Source organism: Cryptotermes secundus, unplaced genomic scaffold (genome assembly GCF_002891405.2).
Source record: "Cryptotermes secundus unplaced genomic scaffold, Csec_1.0 scaffold47, whole genome shotgun sequence".
Taxonomy (NCBI): domain Eukaryota; kingdom Metazoa; phylum Arthropoda; class Insecta; order Blattodea; family Kalotermitidae; genus Cryptotermes; species Cryptotermes secundus.
The window spans coordinates 1,188,844-1,211,598 of record NW_019721002.1 but is presented as its reverse complement, the minus strand read 5'-3'; the positions used below and the strand labels follow the sequence as shown (position 1 = coordinate 1,211,598).

Here is a 22,755-nt window from a genome sequence, read left to right as displayed (position 1 = left end):
TCTTCCGCCCATCTCAGTCTGACCCTTCCCAAATTTCTTTCAACTTCTGTTTTTTTTTATTGCTAGTGGGGTGGGACTACGTTCCTTGTACTGTGGCCACTTCTGGCCTATTGTACCAGCCCCAGATGATAGGTGAGGGTGATTGTGGAGCAATTGGTGGAATGAAGATTGGCAGGGGAAACCGAAGTACTCAGAGAAAACCTTCGCCAACGCCACTTTGTCCACCACAATTCCCACTTGACCAGACCCGGGATCGAACCAGGGCCGCCGCGGTGGGAAGCCAGCGACTAACCGCTTGAGCTATGGCGCGGCCCAATAGGCACCCTTATTTGGTCCGCGAACCACAGGTTGACCACGCCTTATAGACGCGTCGGTTAACACAGCTAAGACTTGCCTTTAGATACAGGGGGATGTACATCGAAGGCTTCGAAGCCTTAGCCCACGGTGTCCAAATTGTGAGGGGGCGACTAGTTGGTTAGAAGGAGCATGGAATGTTTTGGGGCAGTTAAATACTAAAACTGAATTGATTTTAATTCCCAAAATTACATATGCCGAAGGAGCCAGGATAGCTCAGTCGGTAGAGCGACTGCCTACGAGTTGAACGACCGAGAGGTCGGAGTTAAAATCTCTTCTCCACGTCCTCTAGACTGGCACTGGGGTTCACCCAACCTCGTATACAATGGATACCGGGGGCTCTTTCTCAGGGGGGCAAAGCGGCCGGAGCGTGAAGCTCATCACCATCTCCAACTATTGTCGAGGTCAAGAAAATGTGGACCTACATATCCATTCCCCCATACGCCTTCATGGTGTAGTGCTTAATCAGTTAAGTACCATTTTCATATACTGAATATTTAATTTAGTGTAATTGTAAACCCTTTATAAATATTATTAATTGATAAGGTCTTAGAATTTGTTGATTTCAAAAAGAGAAAAACGAAATCACGTTCTTTATACACACAAATTCATGAAGTGGGGTCTGAGCTGAGGGGTGCCCGACGCAAAGAGCAGAAAAAGACATGCGCTGTCACGTGGCCAGTTTTAGCAGCACGCGAAGGTCCGCGCATGAAGCGGGCTGCCCTACAAAGAGCGCAGAGTTCCGGGTCCCTAGGGACAACAGGCAGGTAACTGCTACCAACTCCCAGAGCACCTAATGAAAAATACACGGCATTTATACCGAGATTACCCGGCACTTAGAGGGGCGAGCGGACTGTGTACTGCACTTAAAATTACCCCCACCCCATTCCAGCCCGTTTCCATATTATGCTCTTAATTAATTCAAGCCGTCCTATCCTCAGACATTAAACACATTAGCTTTTTATTCGTGGCAGCTACAACAGTTCCATAGGTTCGCTGGGGGCATGAATAAGTGATGGTTGGTAAAACAAATGAAAGCTATGGAATTTCATGAGCGGCGTGCTGAGGGACCTACCTACAGGATTGATTTACACAAAATTTGGGAAGTTATCACGGAATCTGGAGCCTGTCGCTTATGTCCCTGCTTTGAATGCTGTCAGTGTACTGATTATATAACTTCGGATGGCAGGACAATCGGTTAATTAATTGGAAAAGGATTTGGAAGGGAACGGTTTTGGCCTAATGAGGGTATATCCCGGCATTTACCTGGAGGGAACGAAGGGTGACGTAACCCTCCCCCGGTAAGTCAGAATAGCCAATGTCCGGCCGAGGGTCGAACCGAGAGCCTCAAAAACACAAATCCACATCAGCTCTCTTGGTGCTTCTGTTGAAATAGCACTTGTCTGGTATACAAGATGAAGCTATCCCTGAAACAGGCCCTGGAGGCCCATAGGGTTGTGAGACGTCGAGGCTCCCACATTTTCTAGACAATCGGCTCACAGATTACAGTAAGGTTGTCAGCCTTACGCGCCGGCCGCCCTTTAACCCCAGGAAGGTTCCTGGTATTCATTTCTGAGTCGACTCCAGGGTCACAGTGCGGCTGGAATTGAAAAATCCAGTGACCTCATCGGGAGTCGAATCCGCGATATTCCGACTTGTAGCATAGTGCCTCAAGCAATTACGCTACCGCGTCTCCCCTTATACGCATCTATGTATAAAACGTGAGGTTTGAGGAAATCACGGGCTTCTATGGTGTGATGTCTTACAGTTTGGTAGGCATATACCGACGTTTCGAAGGAATCACATGCGAAGCAGAGTCCGTGAGGGTAGGGGTAGTGGAAGATGACCTGAAAGACAGGAATCTGCATTACCGACACCGCCGTGTTTCCGCTGCCACACAAATCGAAGTCCTAATCTTTATTGAAGCCGCAAGAAGTTGTTACTTGCATAAACAAAGTTTGGGGTCCGCGGCGGGGGCGTGGGCGGGAGTGAGGCAAGCTGCGCTGGGGAAATGAAGTATTGACTGGCTGAGATTGTGTCTGCACCCCGGCAACCTGAGATGGTCGTGGCCGGTTGCAAAACTCCGGGCTACATGTGAGGAAAGCGGAAGTAACAGTGGGATGGAAAAAGGAATGGATAAAAGAAGGGATAAGGGAGACCGAAGTAAGTAGGAAGGGAAGAAAGGAAATCAAAAATAAGGGTGACTAGTAGCGAACAATAACGAGCAGTCTCATTGCGCTGTTGGTGCCTGGACAATGTGTAGGAACCGTTGCAAGGACGATCAGGGAGTGATGACTTGAAAGAAGATTCTAAACGCGGTACTGTAAAGGCGCGTCCACATTACTCGTGCACGCCAGGCTTGTGCTCTTCGGGAGACTCGTCTGACTTTTACTTGTGCTCGTAAATCTTCGTCCACACTACTTCAGTTGCTCGCCAGGCTTCGGCGCGTGAGGATCCGTATATTTAATCGTAGTGTGTATAGGCTGTAGTCGTATTTTAATTTATTGGCTATAGTTTTTAAATTAAAAAAATTGCTTGTCCCATGACTTGTCATATCGTCCACATTACTCGCGAGCATAGCGAGTCACACGAGCACGAGTAATGTGGACGCGGCTTTACGGAATTTGCCTGGAGGGACTGAGATAAATCCCGAGTAACCTCACTCACCTAAATACAAGCTTACAGCATCACCATCACGGCCTCCGACAAGATAATATCGAAATACTCTCTTCTTGGATGTGACACCGTGAAATCTGGTAGACTTTTATCGATATTTCACATATTTATACTGCCTCCATCTTCAGGGATGCAACGTAAGCTCATAATTCAACCCTCAAGATGGAGGCACTGTTTTTATCCGAAATATCAGTAAACTTCTACCAGACTACACGGCATCACATCCCAGAAGATAGGCCTCTTCATAGTATAGGAATTTTGAAACAATGTTTCTAATGGGAGCCACCTCGCTACCCTGGGGCTGCAGTGGTTCGTGCTGGAGTTTCGAATCTGTGAGGTCCTAGAATCGAACTTCGGTACGGACACAGATTATCCTGACAGAGATAAGTCTTGGATATTCCCTGTCCTTCCAACGAAGTAATAATGTGGACCAGGTCCTTCAGGATCTGCACTCCGAGGAAGTGGCTGATGGCGTAGTTCGGTAAGCATAGTGACTTTGGAGTGCGGACAGGCTCTAGGGGGCCTAAGTGGTCAGCATCACGCTCTGGCCACTTTACCATCGAGTAAAAAACACTTGGCACGAAATCGATAGGAGACTGGGCGGGCTCCACAGTCGGTCTGGACAATATAGAGTAGAAAGCAACATCTTGTTCCCACCGGGAATCGAACCCCCGTTCCACGGTCGTCCAACTCGTCTTCCCAGTCGCCGTACCGACTGAGCTTTCCCGGTTCGTCACAGCGGCGATGTGAATATGTCAGTACCTAAACTGGGGAAGCTTAAATTGTTGTGCTATTTGTCTTAGTGCGTGAGTAGCCGTTGTGACGTAGTTCAGTTGCGTGCTGCCCACAGGACTACACAGGAATGTCCCCACCCAGTATCGAACCACGGCCCTCGGGCTCATGTAGGTAGTGCCGGTGCAAACGAAAATTCTTCCGACCTTTGTTTCCCGCGCTGAAGACTTCCACTGGGAGCGCGAGCGACTTGGCAAAATGACGTTAAAAGCTTTCCCATGAATTATTCATGCCAACGCTCAGGCAGATACAGTGGCAGGACCCGAGGGCGGCTTCCTGCTTCAAGAAGTTCCTTCGTTAAGCTTCCAGCCGATCGGGATCAGTAGTTCCAGGTTTATAAATCAAATTAACTTTCCTATGTCATTTAATGCCGGTCACGGTAGCCGAGCGGTCTAAGGCATGCACTGTCTTCACTCGCTCGGAAGCCGGGATCGTGGGTTCGAGTCCCACTCAGGGCATGGATGTTTGTGTGCGTTTTTCTGTGTTTGTCTACAGGTAGAAGCCTTGCGACGAGCTGATCACTCGCCCAAGGAGTCCTACCGCATGTGTAAGATCTAGTAAACCGAAGTGAAACGGAGAGTTTCATGGAGGTAGGCCTAGGCCCAAATTGGGGCTGTAGCGCCACAGAAAAAAAATGTCATTTAATATAAAAAAATTGAAATATTCGCTCGGTTACTTTCTTGTACACGATATTTCAGTGCCGGTACAAATCCGTATTGTGGTCTAATCGGTTTTGACACCGTGCAATCTGGTATGTGGTGACGTATGTCCATTTATCGTACTATATGGGGTACTCTGTAACACGCCGTGGAGACCCATAGAGATGTGAGACTTCGAGGCTCCCACATTTTCTAAACAATCGGCTCATAGATGGCGGTGAGTTTGTCAGCCTTACGCGCCGGCCGCCATTTACCGCCCCCACTCCCGGAAGATTCCTGGTATTCATTTCTGTTAGAGGCTGAGTCGGCCCCAGGGCCAAAGTGGGGCTGGAAGGAAAAATCCAATGACCTCATCGACAATCGAAACTGCAACCTTCCGGCTTCTAGCGTATTGCCTCTTTCAGAGGACACAACAAGAAATGTCTTCTCTAGGTTTGGGTTGTTTAAGGACGATTTTTCGTCTGTGTACGTTACGTAGCGGGTAAAGAAAGAAAGAAAGTATGAGGAAAGAAAGAAAGAAAGAGGAAACAGAAGGAAGGAAGAAAGAAATAAGGAAACAAAAGGAAGAAAGAAAGGAAGAGGAAACAGAAGGAATGAAGAAAGAAATAAGGAAACAGAAGGAAGAAAGAAGGAATGAAGAAAGAAACAAGGAAACAAAAGGAAGAAAGAAATAAGTAAACAGAAGGAAGGTAGAAAGGAAGGAAGAGGAAACAGAAGGAAGGAAGAAAGAAAGAAACGGAAGAAAGAAAGAAAGAAAGAAACGGAAGAAAAAGAAAGAAGAAACAGAAGAAAGAAAGAAAGAAAGAAAGAAAGAAGGAAGAGGAGAGAACGGGCGAGTGTGCGCTATCTGCTCTCGCTGCTGCATGGCCAGTCTTCTCTCCAGGGATCTGTTTCGCTTTTTGTGGCAGTTTTGTTGGCATCATTGCTTCACCGGCGCTCTGGCACAAGCCCCCCTCCTGACGCCACTTCCGGCCGTGTTCACCACCCGGCTTCCGATTGTCTGTCTGTCCCCGTTACAATTTGTGGTCCAGTTCGTCTGTTTCGGCCCACGAAACATGACATTTGGGTATTTCTCGTCGGTATAATTTTAGGGTTCCGAAGGATTACGTATAACTGAAACCCTTGGGGAAAAAAACGCGCTATGTTTGTCTGTCTGACCGTTCGTTTTCTGCGTCGGGATTCCATTTCTACAGCGACGTTTCCGGTTTGGCGGCTGAAAGTAATGTTTGCGGTATCACTTACTGGGAATAGAACCCACGCTAAACACAGAAATCGGAAACATTAGCATTTCAGTGTAAACACCTCCACGATTCCGCTTTCAAGTATTTTCTTTGGCAGCTCAGGTTACGTAGTGTCGAATGATGAGATGATGCACAAATAACGATTTCTGATGGAAGTGGTCGTGGATTAACTGAGGACCTAAGGCCGCGCCATAGCTCAAGCGGTTATTCGCTGGCTTCCCACCGCGACGGCGCGGGTTCGATCTCGGGTCTGGTCAAGTGGGATTTTTGTGGTGGACAAAGTGGGGCTGGAGCAGGTTTTCTCCGGGTACTTTGGTTTCCCCTGCCAATCTTCATTCCACCAATTGCTCCACAATCACCCTCACCTATCATCTGGGGCTGGTACAATAGGCCAGAAGTGGCCGCAGTACAAGGGGCTTAGTCCCACCCCCCACTAGCAATAAAAAATTGCGTCAGCCTGAGTCCCTGTAGAGACTGTGAATGGACACGTCCCTGTAGAGACTGAATGGACACGTCCCTGTAGAGACTGTGAACGGACACGTCCCTGTAGAGACTGAATTGACAAGTCCCTGTAGAGACTGTGAATGAACACGTCCCTGTAGAGACTTGAATGGACACGTCCCTGTAGAGAATGTGAATGGAAACGTCCCTGTAGAGACTGACTGGGCACCTCCCTGTAGAGACTGAATGGACACGTCCCTGTAGAGACTGAATGGACACGTCCCTGACAGCAGCCTAGTGCATTACCGCTGCACTGCCCTGCTGCCGAACTGAAAGTATCCTTCCTAACAGACAATGCTTCGACTGATATATTTGATATCATCATCAAGGGATGTAGGAAGGTTCTCGGAAGGCTCTGTGGCGCGACCCTGAATCAACTATAAAGGTGAAGTTGTCCATATGCTCAACTACTTAGGCACTACACCATGAAGGCGCATGGGGGAGTGGATATATAGATCCACGTATACTCGACCTCATCACAAGGGTTGGAGGTGAGAGGTCAGCTTCACTCTCCGGGTGAAGGATCCCCAGTAGCCATCGGATAGGGTCCTGAGTGAGCCCCAGAACCGATTTGGGTGACGTGAAAGGGAGGAGAATTTTGCCCTTACCTGGATTCGAAGTCCAACCCTTCGCTGTCCCCGCTCAGTGAACCGACGGTAGCTCTGGTTACAAGTAAGAGCAGGACACGACGCCAGGCGTCTGTAGTTGCTGAGGACTGTAGGTCTCGCGAGCCTTGTCAGTTAGGATTACGGCGAGCCGAGGCCGACCTGCATACGGCATGCGCACTTCGTTATGCCCACGTGATTAATTAAAAAGGCGGATTACTCGGGTCCTTCTGACGGCGCTGCTGTGCCCCGCAATTATTGTCTGATTATGAATAAATGGATGCTGCGAGTTATTTTGCAATCAGGTTAATGCGGCCGCTAATACCTGACGAGGATAAACATGAATAATGTTGCTACATCATTATCCGCGATACAGTCACGTGCCACAAAGCGATGTGACGCCGTGTGGCCTCGTAGAATTTCACCGACCTTTCGGAGAAACCTGCTCCCTATTGGTTTCTTGTTTGGCTCGCCCTTCGACATTGATAATGGCGGAATGTTCCTCAGTAACGTCGGCATATCCACATACCAGAAGACAGTAATAATGTTCCCGCTGCCAGAAACTCCTATCCCACAACTTTAAGATTACTGCCTGCTTGAATGTGACGCCGTGTATCATTAGGGATTCTTCTTGACATTTCTTGTTCAATCACCTTGGAATGCCGACCCTCTAACACTCGACCCAATTTTCCAGACTCCCAATCTTGGTATAACAGACCCTCGTTATATAGCCGCGGCACGGACCACATAGAAAACCTAACCCGTGTGGAGTCGTGGTCGAATACCTCCACCGTGACCCCGCGAGTCGTAGGAGGCGATGAAAAGGGAAGTCTTAAATCTGAGACAGTAAAATATGGTCGCGAGTCCCGGACCCAAGAAAGACTGCGCTGGCAAGGACCAGCAGCATATACAAAAGACAGACCTGTCTTCTCGTCAGAGAGGGTACCCCACAAAAAACAAGACCGTAAGTCTCAAGCAGTAATAAATATCTGGTCATGAGTCCCAGATGTGGCTCGACACCAAGACTTACTGACTGACTGACTGACTGACCGACTGACCGTCAGTTGCAATGTGACTTTGACTCTGTTGCAGTTATGAGAAACGAGAAGCTGGTACCTGAGGCCGGGAACAGTTAGGGAACTTAGAGGAAAGGGGACATCCGCCATTGGAAGCCGCTGCCAAGCAACGACTAATGAAGACTGAGAAGACTTTATGTGTGCTGCAGTTACAGTGATCTTTGGAGTGTGTAACTCAGTGAGACTGTCGTAGCTATTTGTAGTTACGCTCTGTAGGTGTTCAATAAGTCAATTTGCCATTCCAAACCCCGTCTTTATCCACACTCAATCACGTGACAGTATGTTCGCAAATATTTCACTGTAGCAGATATTTGGAGGTGTAAAGAGTCCCCATTTTTTTATTGCTAGTGGGGGGTGGGACTAAGCCCCTCGTACTGCGGCCACTTCTGGCCTATTGTACCAGCCCCAGATGATAGGTGAGGGTGATTGTGGAGCAATTGGTGAAATGAAGATTGGCAGGTGAAACCCAAGTACTTGCAGAAAACCTGCCCCAGCGCCACTTTGTCCACCACAAATCCCACTTGACCAGACCCGGGATCGAACCCGAGCCGCCGCCTTGGGAAGCCAGCGACTAACCCTTGAGCTATGGCGTGGCCCTAAAGAGTCCGCAGTTACATGTATGCCAGAGATTACAACTCCTTACTTCATGGCCGCTTGGAGAACTCGATAACATTAAAGTTATGAGGAGCGGTGTGTATGCTGCTGTACCCGAGTGTACGTGGATTACAACCTTTTCCCAAGTAATTAGCGATGAATTTTAATTTACAGAACCAGCAAATGCGATTAGCCGAGAGCAGGCAGGCAGGAGGGTGCGCACAAGGTACGCCATCATTAATCTCGTGTCATCCCGAGGCAGACGCAAGTCATCGCGTCCATTAATAACGGCCAAAGCATTGCTTCGAGGGGGGTTAAGTTTTCAGACTGGCTACGGGCCTTCGAATCCCGGCAAGGGTGAGGCACAGAGCCTTTCATTCATCAGTGGCCCCATTGACGGTGGATCAGCCGGTCGCAAGGCCGACACAAAACAACACAAACACATAATAAACGCACACAGACACCCATATCTCGAGTAGGATTCGAACCGATGATCCCAGCGTTCGAGCGAGCGAAGAGAATTAATACTGTGGCGTGTTTGCTCAAAGCAAGAACTGTGGAGTCAGAGAAACAGCCGTTGCTAGCGAATGGCTCTGAAACAATATCCGTTTCTGGGCAACGGCAGCAAAAAAAAAATCGGAAATATGTTCGTTGCTAGGCAGCAGATACTTAATAAGCAAATATACCAGAGCCGTTGCTGAGTAAAGACTTCTCAAACAAATATGTTCCCATGACAATTGAAACTTAGGAATGATTTTTCTGTGCGGTCCGTGCCAAGGTTATACCTGGGATGCAAGAACACCGAAAGAGAGCAGAAAATAGGAATACATGCATCACTAGACTTAACATAAAGAGAAATCGTAGAAGATAGGAAGCAGCATGAACGTGAAGTAGACAGATTCAGATGTACAGTGAACAGTGAATGCAGCAATGGGATAATGAGGAGTAGATGAGTTCTCTGTTGGAGGATGTCGGTGCGTAGGGCCAGAGAGTCAAATTCTGGCTCCCCAAAAATTGTGCGCTGTAGCATATTGAAACGTTTACATGTCTGCATGCTTGTGCACACCACGCGAGCTCTGAATCTTGCACTTCCGTCGATAATTGCAAATTTTAATGGCTGAAATATTTAAAAGCCAAAATAACAATTTGAGCCTAATCTTAATAGCTTTTTTAATAATTAACGAAATCGTCCATCTTGAATGTGCGCTGCGGATTGATGATATCACGTTACTGATCCCCTGGGAGGCCGCAACCCGTCCGGCACGAGCCCTGCGAGGCTGCATAAAGGCCAGGAGCTCCGTTCCTCATTCTCCCCAAAACGAACCATGCCGGATCGACGCCCTGTGCTGTCAGCATCCACCGCGTCGGGACGCGCTATTGCAGGCAAGCAGACCGAGGGACGGCGGACTAGACCGGCGTCATCTTTCTATGCAAACACAGACACAGAGGGCCGAGTCGTAGCTCAGGAGTTTACGGGATTGCTTCTCACGACGCAGCCTCGGATTCAGTCCAGCGTGACGAAACAGCACGGCAGCGGGTTTTCCTCTAAATTTCCTCGCCTTCCACCACTGGTTCNGAGGCGAACAGTATTCTCTCCGCCACCGATCCTCTATCCAATGGGTATCGGGGGGTAAAGCGACCGAAGCGTGAAACTGATCGCTCACCTCCAACTAGTGTCGAAATCAAAAATACTCCCCTATACATCTTCATAGCGTAGTGCTTAATTAGTTACGCACAGAGACAACAAAGGGAGTACTGTTAATGTTACTATTATGTGCATGGGTTCAAGTCCAAGCCGATCACTTCCTCCGTAAAAACTGCCCTGCGATCACACGTGAAATTCGCATGATTTATGGTAACCATGGCAACGCGACGCATGGCGAGATGTATAAAAACAGCAACTCTAAAATACAGCGCAGATTGTTTGCACGGGAAAGCTAGTAGTTGCTCTATACATATTTCTCACCATCGCCTGATATCTGTAGCAGCCGTGATCACGCAGCACGGTGTTACATATGAAAAGCCAGCGATAGTAATCCAGTAGTTGTGAGCAGTGCAATCCGACACCCAGGTCTGTCCTCCACTTGTTGCGACTGTACCTCAGGTCTATCTAATTATATTACTAACGCGGTAATAGCTTTTAGTGGTTTGCAGCTGTATTCATCCTGCATGTGGCCTACAGTATGTGCCAAAAACTCGGTCCCACTCTCAAGAGACGTCACGCCAGCAACCTGCTCTCTTCAGGCAGTGCGGTTGTCATCGGCAGGCCCTGAACCAGGAAACCCTAGGGCATACTTTTCCCGAACTCGTCGTACTTGCTTCTTGCCATGCGCAAGAATGTGACGCCGTATAGTCCGACAGAAATAACCTGCTGCACCTTTTTCAGAACTTACGAAGCTTTGGTACGCATCTACCAGACTACACGGCGCCACATCCCAGAGAACCATGCATTTAATCCGTATCTCACACTATTGCCTCCCACCGGAAATCGAACCCAGCTCTTCCATTCCCACCTGTGAACTGAGCCATCTCGACTTCACGCTGTCAAATGCAAAGCTTCAGATGTGCAGATAACATAAGAACAAGATCGATTTTATTTTTAATCTCCTTTCGCACTTTTATCTTCCCCTTTCTCTTTTCTCATTAGTTTCCTTCGTTTTTCTTCACCTACTTATTATCATCCCTTCCTTGTTTTCTTTCTCTCGTTTCTCCTTCCAACTTCTCCGTTTCCTTCTTCCCTTTCGCTTCCTTCTTTCTGTCACCGTGCATTCGGGATCCCACAGCGCCACGTGCGCAACTGCGGGCAGCGAGGGAACTGCTCACTGACTCGGCCATGAAGCCGGAACCAGTGACTGAGGTTAGCACTTTCTATGTCCCCTCACCTGAGGACGTAAACAGAACAAGGTGCAAGAATCCGGTAACACCTAGTGCCAAGGAAACTTTAGGATCTGCCTCAGAAGCGAGCCATGGGAACACACTACCGTAGAGCCAGGCGCCCGATTCCTTGCAGCCTCCTTACGACGCTGTCAGGGTCTCAGATCATGTGGCGCCCAATGGCACGAGAGCGCCTCGACTTATCTCTTGCTCATTCACTTGTCGACTTCGGAAATGGAAGCAATACGTTCTCCCGAAACGTTGGTGGACATGATTACACGGATTTACATCCGAGAAGAGAGCTGATCACAGTAGTCGCTCGGCCTAAGGCATGAAATATCTTCGTGCGCTCCAACACTTTGGTCATGGGTTCGAATCCTAGTCGAGGCATGGATGTCTGTGTTCGTATTGTCCTGTGTAGGTAGCTGCCTTGCGACGGGCTGATCCCCCGTCCAAGGAATCGTATCGACTGAAAAATAGAGGCCCAGATTTATCATGGACTATAGGACCCACATATTATTATATTATTGAAGACAAAGTTGTCCCTGCGCCTAATTAATTAAACACCACGCCATGAAGGCATACGAGGAAATGGAGGTACAGCTCCACCTTTCTTGGATGTGAGCGGTCAGTGTCAAGCTCATTCCGTTTATCACTGGGAAAAAAACCTCGGGTATCATAGGGTATGGGGGTGAGTGGGCCCCAGAGCTGGGCTGGACTCTATGGAGTACAGAAAAATCTCTTTCCCCTGACGGGAACCGAACTCAAGCCGTCCCTAAACCGACTGTGATAGTGTGAATGTCAGTCACAGAAATGCTAGGCGTCAGGCTACAGGGACGCTACAGACAGCGGCGTCGAAATCAGTAGCGGACTTCCGTGGCACGCTGTGGGGGAGGCAGTTAGCTAATGAAACTTGTTGGACCTATTCTGTGTTGACCGTGTGTCAACAGGGGGTCTTGCTCGGGCAAACACTGCCCCAGAGGGGTGTTGGGGGTGGCTAATTAGTGGAGAAGCCTTCCTACAATATCAAGCTAAATGATAAAACAAAGATTTATTCTGAGATGTCGTGTGGTTCGTGGTTCACCTCAGCACACCCCGCCTTCAAAACTGATCAGAGAAGACAATACACCCATAACCTATCACTGACTCATAAAACAGGCGAAGAAAATCAAGCACACGCCACGAGGGTGTATGGAGGAATGGAGGCATAGCTTTATGCATTCATAACCTCTGCAGTAGATGAAAGTGAGCGGTCAGCTCCACGTTCCAGCCGCTTTACTCCTGCGGAAAAAACCAACAGCCATTGGGCAGGAGAAAATAGGCCCCGAAACAAGTCTGAACTCTGTGGATAAGAGGAAAGACTAGTCCGCGTTATATAGCCGCGGCACGGACCGCACAGAAAACATCTCTTCCATTATTGCGTGTTCTCTCGTTACCGGGGAACCAATGTGTTCACAGATCTGTTTCGTAGCAACGGCTGTTGTACTGTCACCTGTTTGCACAGCTGTTACATGTCACAGTGTATTTGAGCACTGCAACCAGTTGAGTCCAATCCATCTTGAGCGGGGCTGTACGTAGGAGACTCTGAAGACTTACTTCCTTCTGGGATGTGACGCCGCCTAGTCTGGTCCGTAGGTTCATGTGATACGTCTCAAACTACACGGCGTCACGTCCCAGAGGGACGAACCCGCTGCTCCATTAATACAAGATTCGCCGTTGCACTCCAATGCCCGTTTACAATAGATACGGTCTGATGTCGGAGAATCGTGTTCCGTAAGCAGAAACAACAGCGGGTAAAATTTCAAGTAAAGAAGACGAACCACGTGCAAGCCGCTATATCCCCGGTACCCATTGGATAGGAGGCTGAGTGGGCCCCAGAGCCGGTCTGGACAACGTGGAGAAAAGAATATTTGTCTCTGCCGGTAATCGAACCCCAGTTCCTGATTGTTCAGTACGAAGTGACTACATTACAGCTGCTGGAATGTCATCAAAGGACCAAACAAAGTGGCTGAGGTCCTGTCCCTAACCGGGGAGACTTATAGCCACTGCAGACAAGTGACAAGCGCGTCTGTCCGCAATAATGCCGGGCGCCACATATCGCGACAAAGAGAGAGACTGGGGGAACCGGAAATCACGCGACATGACGTCATCAATCACACTGAGGCTAGCTCGGAAGGGCGCGCAAGTAGAGCAGTAACTTACTGACAGCTGACGCAGTTCTTACACCCTGGCGGGGCCCTAGGTTCTTTTGGGCGTTGTTAGCATCTAGAAGCTATGTGAGACGTCGAGGCTCCCACATTACCTAGACAATCGGCTTACAGATGGCGGCGAGATTGTCAGCCTTACCGCACCTTTACCTCCAGGTACCCATTTCGGTTAGAGGCTGAGTGGAACCCGCGACCTTCCGGCTTGTAGCATAGTTCCTCAACCAATTACGCTCTACCTCATACAGTGGTGCGATCATAAGTGAGTTGGAAATGATTCAGCGGGAACGGTTCATGACGTATATGAGCTTGTATCTTGGCATTTTCTTAACTCTCGCAGGCGGATTGTGCTGTTCTTGGTGCAAATATCCTATTTTGTGTTGGTGCAGGTGTCCGGGGATAGGGACTAGCTCTATCGATTGTGCCCAACTGAGTACGTTCCACCTGAAGACGGAGACAGAATCCAGTCTCCGAAACGTTGTGAACAGAAAGATGGATAATATCACAAAATTGTACACATTATTTTCCTGAGAGACTGAGCAAAACCAGGATAACTGGTGCCCCCGAGTTCCTTGTTAACATGATTCTTGGCAGTTAACGCTGCGCTAAGCCGCTCGCCGAGCACGTGACGTCTCAATGTGAGACGAAGGGGTGCTCACTTCTCCCAACACGGGGCAGCCCCGCATCTCGCGATCAATGGGCGAGCACACGAACCAGTTGTCGCTGCTCTGCTCGGCGTTTGTTCTGCGCGCAAGGCCGGAAATGAGCGGAAATGACGCCACGGGCTTCGTCCTTACACTGCGGCTGCTTTTTTACTTTGCCTCTCAGAATCCCTATCAGAATTCCGACAGTAAACAAGAATATATTACCGTCTGCTGGGACTTGACGCCGTACTTTTTTTTCGGGTTACTTTCCGACGCTATAGGATTACATGTTACCACTCAACACTATGTTTCTGACAAGGTTTTCGTGATCTTCCTCAGTTCGTCCAGACAAATACAGGGACAGAAGCTTACATTACTCCACGGCCCCTTTCTTCTTCAGTAATTGAAATCTCTCAATCACTGTCGTCCAAAACTCGGACACTAGAGGCTTGTGGTCTAAGTTACTGCCGATGTCGTTAAACAAACAAACAATTATCTGATTATTACACTGTGAAGTCTGCCCAATGTGCAAGTCGGGAAGAAATTTTCAAGCTTGATTTCTTTTTTCTTCTCGTCTGCTGTCCAAAAACATAAAAATTAGAACATACAAAACTAAAATTTTGCCTGTGGTTCTGTATGGGTATGAAACTTGGTCTCTGACTTTAAGGGTGGAACATAGACTGAGGGTGTTTGAGAACAGGGTGTTGAGGAGAATATTTGGACCGAAGAGGGATGAAGTGACGGGAGGTTGGAGAAAACTACATAACGTGGAGCTTCATAACTTGTACTCTTCTCCAAGTATAATTAGAATGATAAAGTCAAGAAGGTTGAGATGGGCTGGGAATGTAGCACGAATGGGGGAGCGGAGGAATGCATATAGGATGTTGGTGGGAAAGCCAGAAGGAAAGAGACCACTGAAAAGACCAAGACGTAGGTCGGTGAATAATATTAGAATGGATCTTAGGGAGACAGGATGAGTTGGTATGAACTAGATCAATCTGGCTCAGGATAGGGACCAGTGAAGGGCTCTTGTGAACNGGGGGAGGGTGGATCTGATCGAAAGGGAGGCCGTCATAATTCAATTTGCCGGTTCCGCAGAGCCACGGATCTGTATGCAAACCCGCGACACGCCTGCATGTTTTACTTAACAACAACAATAACAGCAGCAGGAGCAGTGTTCAGGGCTTCACAAGCAGGCGGGCAGGTCGGGCCCAACACTGACTTCTTCCTGCCAGATCATACAGAACATAACACGTGTTGGGGGGGGGTAGTAGGGGCACAACTCCATCATTACTCTCCTCAGCACTAGATGGTACCCGTGTAGGCCCCAGTTCCGGTAGGGGCGATATGCAGAAGAGCGAAATCTCTTCCTCCCTAACAGGAATCGAACCCCGATTCCTCGGCCATCCGGTCCGTAGCCTGTCACTATACCGATTGAGCTATCTCGGACTCCTTCCTGCACAATTCAGAATTATTATCCTCTGGCATATTACACTGTGTAGTCTGGTAAACGTTGAACTACGGGGGAGTGTAGTTTCACGACGCCGTAAGTAGCCCAACTGTTCGGCGTCCGCTGGTAGGGTGACACACGGACTGGAGAGCTGCACATCATGGGCATAGTCCTCTGGGACTCGGAACCAAGAGAAACTGTGCTGACGAGGACCGATACCAATGTACCCGCCCAACAGACCGATGGATTAATTGTAAAAAAAAATTGGAATGGAGTGGTCGAGACCTAATCGAAGCAGTTATCGGCCATTTGGTGGGGGGACTGAGGAAAATCACGAAAAGTGTCAGTCACGAAAGTTGGTGTTACGACCGAGATTCGGACCGATCGCCTTCCGTGTACGAAACAAGACCTTTACCGCTATGCCAACCCTGTCGGCAACCGACGTTTCGAAGGAATATACTACCTCCATCCTCAGGAACGAAGACTAGAGAAGGAAAAGCTCGCTTGGCGCGTTTCGGCTGCTGGTGTAGGTGTACCAGACCCCTTGCTGTGTTTCCTGTGATGAGTCTGAGTTTCACTAAAAACTTACCACTCTCTGTTATTGGCTTCTGACCTAACATGCGTCTAAGCTGTTTGATATGTGTAAAGTCGCCAATTAGGGCCTCGCGGCTCTGCGTTTAAATATGGTTACCGCGCGCTGTAGCATTCGTCCCGCGCCCTAGAGAGAGCGTGGGTTCAGCGCGCTCGTGGTGAAGGCACTGGAATTGAGAAAAGGGAAATGACTGGACTTGCTTAGTCACTCATGGAGCTGAGCCCTTCTTTGAGAGCCGCCAATTCTGCAGCTGCTCAAGGACTTCCCAGCATTTTATGAAACCCGAAGGTTCCTTGCCGTGTTCACAAGAGCCCTTCACTGGTCCCTATCCTGAGCCAGAACAATCCAATCCATCCCATCCCATCTCTCTAAGATCTATTTTAATATTGTCCACCCACCTACGCCTTGGTTTCCCAGTGTTGTCTTTCCTTTTAGTTTTCCCACCAATATGATATATGAATTCCTCCGCGTCCCCATTCGTGCTACATTCCCTGCCCATCTCATCCTCCTTGACTTCATCGTTCTAATTCTACTTGGAGAAGAGTACGTACAAGTCATGAAGCTTCTCATGGCGCAGTTTTTGGAGATGACAGGGCACCGGAGAAAATTACACGAGGAGCTTCAGGAATGAATGAATGGGGGGTGGGCCACAATAATCCAGCCTCTTTCACCGCGACCTTCACTGATCTGCTGTGCTTCTCCTTTTGATTAACCCTTTATGAATCCTACGCTTGGAAAGAAATGCAGGACTTTGTTTAAGGAGATTGGCGATTTATAGACATCTTCATTCCACCTGTGCTGTGTAGCTCGCTTGGGGACGCTGTTGCTGTCTCACTTCATAGTGACATTGTTATGACGATCGATGAACTAGAAATAACTTGAAAGAAGCAGATACCATCCCGAAATATACCTGGAGCTACTATGTAAAACCACGAAAATCGCCAGTCAATGAATTCGGTGCCGAGATTGGAACCGAGCCCCTCAAGAAAATGAGTCTATAACATTAAATTAATGTATTTTTTCCCACTGGCTCTACAGCCCCCTTGGGCCCTGGCCTCTGATTTTCAGTTTCATGATCATTTTGCAGACGGTAGGACTCCCTGGACGGGTGATCAGCTCGTCGCAAGGTCTTTACCTAAACACAGGACAACACAAACACAGAATTAACACACACACCAAACATCCATGCCTTGTGTGGGATTCGAACCCACGAGCGAGCGAAGACAATACATGCCTCAGAACCCTCGGCTACCGTGGCCGGAAAATTAATGATATTACCGTGATAAAATTAAGGAGGGAGAGATGGGCGAGACCTGTAGTACGCATGAGACATCTGTGCATAGATTAGAGGAAAATATTACAAAGGGAATCTGAGAGCAGTGTGTGAGAATGTGAACTGGATTCATCTGGCTCAAGATAAGTGTTAATGGCAGGGTTTTGTGAGCACGGTGTTGGGACTTCGGGGTTCATGAAATAATGCGAACTTTTTTGAGTAGGTGATGACTAGAAGCTTCTGACGAAGGGCTCTGCTTCATGGAGTCAGCTGACTCTGACCTGGTACAGGGAAGTTGGCCTGATTCTGTTCGCGTGTTCGCGGTGCTGACATCTGGTGTCAGAGGAAAGTTGTGGCGAACTGGAGAGAATTCAGCGTCGGGCTCCCCTGAACACGAAGCCGCCGTCTTATTTAAGATCAGCGACGCTGCCATCGTATGGGGGGGGAACTTGAGGCCGGGGGAGGGGGCAAGGAATCGCACAATTTCCTGCCAATATTTTCACACTGACGAAGCCTTTCAAGCGACGAGCGTGGGGTGGGGAGAGACGTGATCTTCATCAGAAATTAACGGACTGAATGTTGTGCCACATTTTCATCACAACGGATCTGTGTCCTCACTCGACACAGCGCCTAATTGTTCCTCGGGATATTTAACGACACTGTGACAAGTGATGAAGCTTAATAGCGAAAGGGCGATCATGCATGTATCTGTGGGCTATTTTGGACAGTGAATTCGGGTGAATACATGAATGAGTGAATGAATAAGTGAAGAAATGAGTGAATCGGCAAGTGACTCACCGAGTGAACATGTGGGCAAATGGACGTCGGTAAGTATTTTTTTATTGTTAGTGAGGTGGGACTAAGTTCCTTGTACTGCGGCCACTTCTGGCCTATTGTACCAGGCCCAGATGATAGGTGAGGGTGATTGTGGAGCAATTGGTGGAATGAAGATTGGCAGGGGAAACGGAAGTACTCGGAGAAAACCTGCCCCAGTGCCACTTTATCCACCACAAGTCCCACTTGACCAGAGCCGGGATCGAACCCGGGCCGCCGCGGTGGGAAGCCGGCGACTAACCGCTTGAGCTATGGCACGGCCACGTCGGTAACTTAATCAGAGAGTGAATCAGTAAGGCAGTGATTCCGTAAGTCAGTAAGCGAGTGAATGGGTGAATCAAAAAATTGAATTAGTGACTGAATGAGAGTGAGAATAAATAAATGGATCAATATGTGAATCAATCAATAACTATTTGAGGTTTTCACGGCGGTGACTATGACGAATGCCGTCTTGTGGGATGTGGCGCCGTGTAGTTATTGTATGTACCGACGTTTCGGAGGATCGTATCGCCTACATCTTCACAGCGAAGAACCAGCGTGAGCAGGTGGCTGCAGAGTAGGGCTGCAGACTTTTATACCCTGAAGATGGAAGAGGTACGATCCTCCGAAACGTCGACTCACACAACATCTACATCAATAAATGAGTGAAGGAGCCAACAAGAGCTGCAGCTGTGGGTGGTTCCGTGTTTGGGTCAGTGAGTAAGTGGGTGAGGGTGTACGGGGGGGGGGTCTGTGGCAGCAACCAATGAACGAGTGGAGCTAGACGTATGAATTTGATACGGATGTAAATCGTAAACATACCTACACACTGACTAACTAACTTAATGGAGGTAAGCCATCAGTCGTGCAACTACTCAAGAACTTACAAACTTTTTATGGAAGCCAAACGTTCATTACCGTACTCACAAGAGCCCTGCACTGGTCCCTATCCTGTGCCAGATTGATCCAGTCCATACCATCTCATCCTGTCTCTCTAATATCTATTTTAATATTATTCAACGACCTACGTCTTGGTCTTCTCAGTGGTCTCTTTCCTTCTGGCTTTCCCACCAATATCCTATATGCATTCCTCTTCTACCCCATTCGTGCTACATGCCCTGCCCACCTCATCCTCCTTGACTTGATCATTCTAATTATACTTGGAGAAGAGTAAAAGTTATGAACCTCCTCATTATGCAGTTTTCTCCAACCTCCTGTCACTTCATCTCTCTTCGGTCCAAATATTCTCCTCAACACCCTGTTCTCAAACACCCTCAGCCTGTGTTCTTCCCTTAATGTAAGAGACCAAGTTTCATACACATGCAAAACCACAGGCAAAACCATAACTACACACTACACATGAAATTTTATTTATAGGTTGACCGTTCCAAACATGGCGGCGTTGCGAAAAGTGCTAGACTCTCTGCTTAATGACGTCTTCACAGCAACACAGGGCTAAGAGATCTGTAGCACTGCAAACCCACGCTTCATGCTACCTGCTTGAATCTCCTTGCTACATGCTCAGGTGAAGTTCTCCCTGTGCTTCAGTAATTAATGAATGGGGGAGTGGATGTATAGATCCTCGTATTCTTGACCTCAGCGTCCGGGCTGCTTTACTCCCGGGGTAAGGGGCCCAGGCACACATTCGATAGGAGGTTTGGTGGGCCCCAGAACCTATCTGGGCGACGTGTATAGGAGCAAAATCTTGCTCCTACTGGGACTCGAACTCTGACCCCTCTAAAGTCCAGCCCGTGCTAGTCGCTACTGGGGTACTACGCATTGCAAACACGACAACCATGCATTTCCCATATTCCAGGGTCGAAGTCGGGGAAGTACCCCACATAAGCATGCAACTGTGAGAGTGGCACCGGCCGAAGTGAGGTGCGGAAACTCACCTTGTGGGTGCCCCTGAAGCTCCGGCTCGTAGCCCCTGTCGCAGGGCTCCTTCTTCACGGAGACGTGACTGTACGCGGGCCGCTCGCACGGGGAGGCCGCCCTGCAACACGACACATGGTTGTAAGAGTACTCACTGTGCATCCTGTCTCACTATCAGCCGGCTCCGGCCGCCTAAACCCCGGTTACGATTGGCTAGGAGGCTGGGTGCACCCCAGAGCCGATCTGGACGCGGTCTCACTCAGGTACCATCCGGCCCCTAATTTGGTGAGCTGTTAATTTTTCGGAAAACTTTCCCTGTGTTTGGATGTACGCTTAGCGTGATATTTCTTGTTTAATTAGTCTGAAACCCGAAATTCTTGCGAGATGTATTTTCTTTCCGAAACATGGCTTGCTTCGACTGATTCTTAGCGAATAAACTCAAAATAAGCAGAGAAATTCATGTGGTTCTGAATGAAAAATATCCGGTGTTCTGTTCGGTTTTGTTCACATTCGGAATAAATCGACAAAATCTCGTGATACTGGAAGTTTTCTGTCTCCTGGAATATAACTCCATTTAGTTCGCTGATATACAACAGGCGTTTCGCAGGAAAATATTGCCTCCATCTTCAGGGATGATGAGTAATCCAAGCAATGAACGAGCTTTTTGCTTCATTCCGATTTCTTGCTTTGCTTACGTTTCTACCGTGGGTATTCCCGCGAAATATGCGTTGACTTTCATCAGAATACACGGCGTCACATCCCAGAAGATCAAACCCTTTGCATCCAGCTCTGTGATAGCCTCAATTCGTACGCGTTTAGTGAAACTGCCCGTAGCAGATCTGACCAAATTCCGTTCATGGGCTGTCCGCAAGATTGCCAAAGCGCAGGAGAACATTTTAAAATTCCGTGGCCTTTAGTCCGCAAGCGAACTATACCGACCGCCGCTTGTCAGCGAAATTAGAGGGTGTCGCGTGGTCAGCGCAACGGATCCCCACTGCCGTTAATCTCGGGTTTCTAGACCGGAACCCCTATTTTCTTGAAATAGCTCCTCAGTTATCCTCACGAGGCTGAGTTGACCCCGTTCCAGAGCCACTACTTCTCAGAAAATCTGGTAACGCTTGGAATCGAACCCGGGGCCTCTGGATCTGTAGCCAGGAACTGTGATCACTAGACCAATTGCAGCACTGAAATCTTGTAAGAAAATTAGTTGTCGTGAGGAAACAAAAAGGTAAAGAAGGCTCTAAACCCAGTCAATATTAATGTTTGCATGTAAATATGGCTGCTGTGTCAACATTATAAATTGAGGAGACCATTTCAAGATTAAATTTCGTAATTAAAAGTTCGTCTTAGAAGATTTCCACGGAAAGCAGTTCCTTGCTGCTTTCCCCGTAAGACGCGTCCACAGCGAGAAGCGATAATGAATGCACGAGCAATCACGAGTCGACTTCCTTGAGCAGCTCTTTAAAATTTCAGCATCTCTTGTATTCATTTTCGGAACCATTAAAAATACAGGCGTCTCCTTAAGAACACGCGCTCCTGTGAGACGTGCAGACCTGCGGCTTCAGGAACAGAAGGAGTCATTAAACTGATCAGTGCAACTTCCGGATACGAGGAAGGGTCAGTAAATAGATCACAAATATATTATTATTNTAGTGGGTCTGGAACGGGGTCCGCTGAGCCTCGTGAGGATAATTGAGGAGCTAATTCAAGGAAATAACGGCTCCGGTCTAGAAAACCGAAATTAACGGCTGTGGGGGATTCGTTGCGCTGACCATGCGACACCCTCTATCAGCTGAAGTTGGCACTAACTTCACAACTGAGTACACACTTCAAAAGACACATAGGATTTAGGAGCGAGAGGACTTTCAGACTGTGCTGAGGGCAGCTGGAGAGACTGAAACCGCACAAGGAAATACGCAAGATTGGCTTCAGCTGGATTAAGGAGACCCTGGATTTCAGCTTCTGACAGAGCAAGAGGACTTTCAAACTGTGTTAAGAGCAGCTAGAGAGACTGAAACCGCACAAGGAAATACCCAAGATTGGCTTCAGCTAGATAAAGGAGACCCTAGATTTCAGCTTCTGTCAGAGCAAGAGGACTTTCAAGCTGTGTTGAGGGCAGCTGGAGAGACTGAAACTGCTCAAGGAAATACCCAAGATTGGTTTCAGCTGGATTAAGGAGACCTTGGATTTCAGCTTCTGATAGAGCAAGAAATTGCTGCAGTGATATTTTTTATTTCCTTTCGTCAGCACTACCTATATAATTAAATTTCCCATTTATTTGTTTTCTATTGTGTTGTGTTTTGTGGTTATCTTCTGCTTCATTAATTCGGATGACCTCCCCTCGATTACTTTGGATTAGCGAGGGTTTCCTGTATCTGCGAATTTCCTACCGACATATGAATATTTTAAGTACTTTGAAAATATAATTTAGAAACTTTCTAATCGTGTATTTTTCTTTATTGCTAATGGGGTGGGACTAAGTCCCTTGTACTATGGCCACTTCTGGCCTATTGTACCAGCCCCAGATGTTAG

The 22,755-nt window shown here is 48.2% G+C and overlaps 1 protein-coding gene across 1 annotated transcript in view; it reads right to left on the bottom strand.

Moving 5' to 3' along the window:
* LOC111874449 (ETS translocation variant 1) overlaps positions 1 to 22,755 on the bottom strand; it is a 54,612-nt gene that overhangs the window by 6,809 nt on the left and 25,048 nt on the right. Inside the window, exon 7 of the mRNA XM_023869968.2 lies at positions 20,244 to 20,344. Coding sequence (XP_023725736.1) covers positions 20,244 to 20,344 — 101 coding nt within the window. The remainder of the gene's footprint in view (positions 1 to 20,243; positions 20,345 to 22,755) is intronic.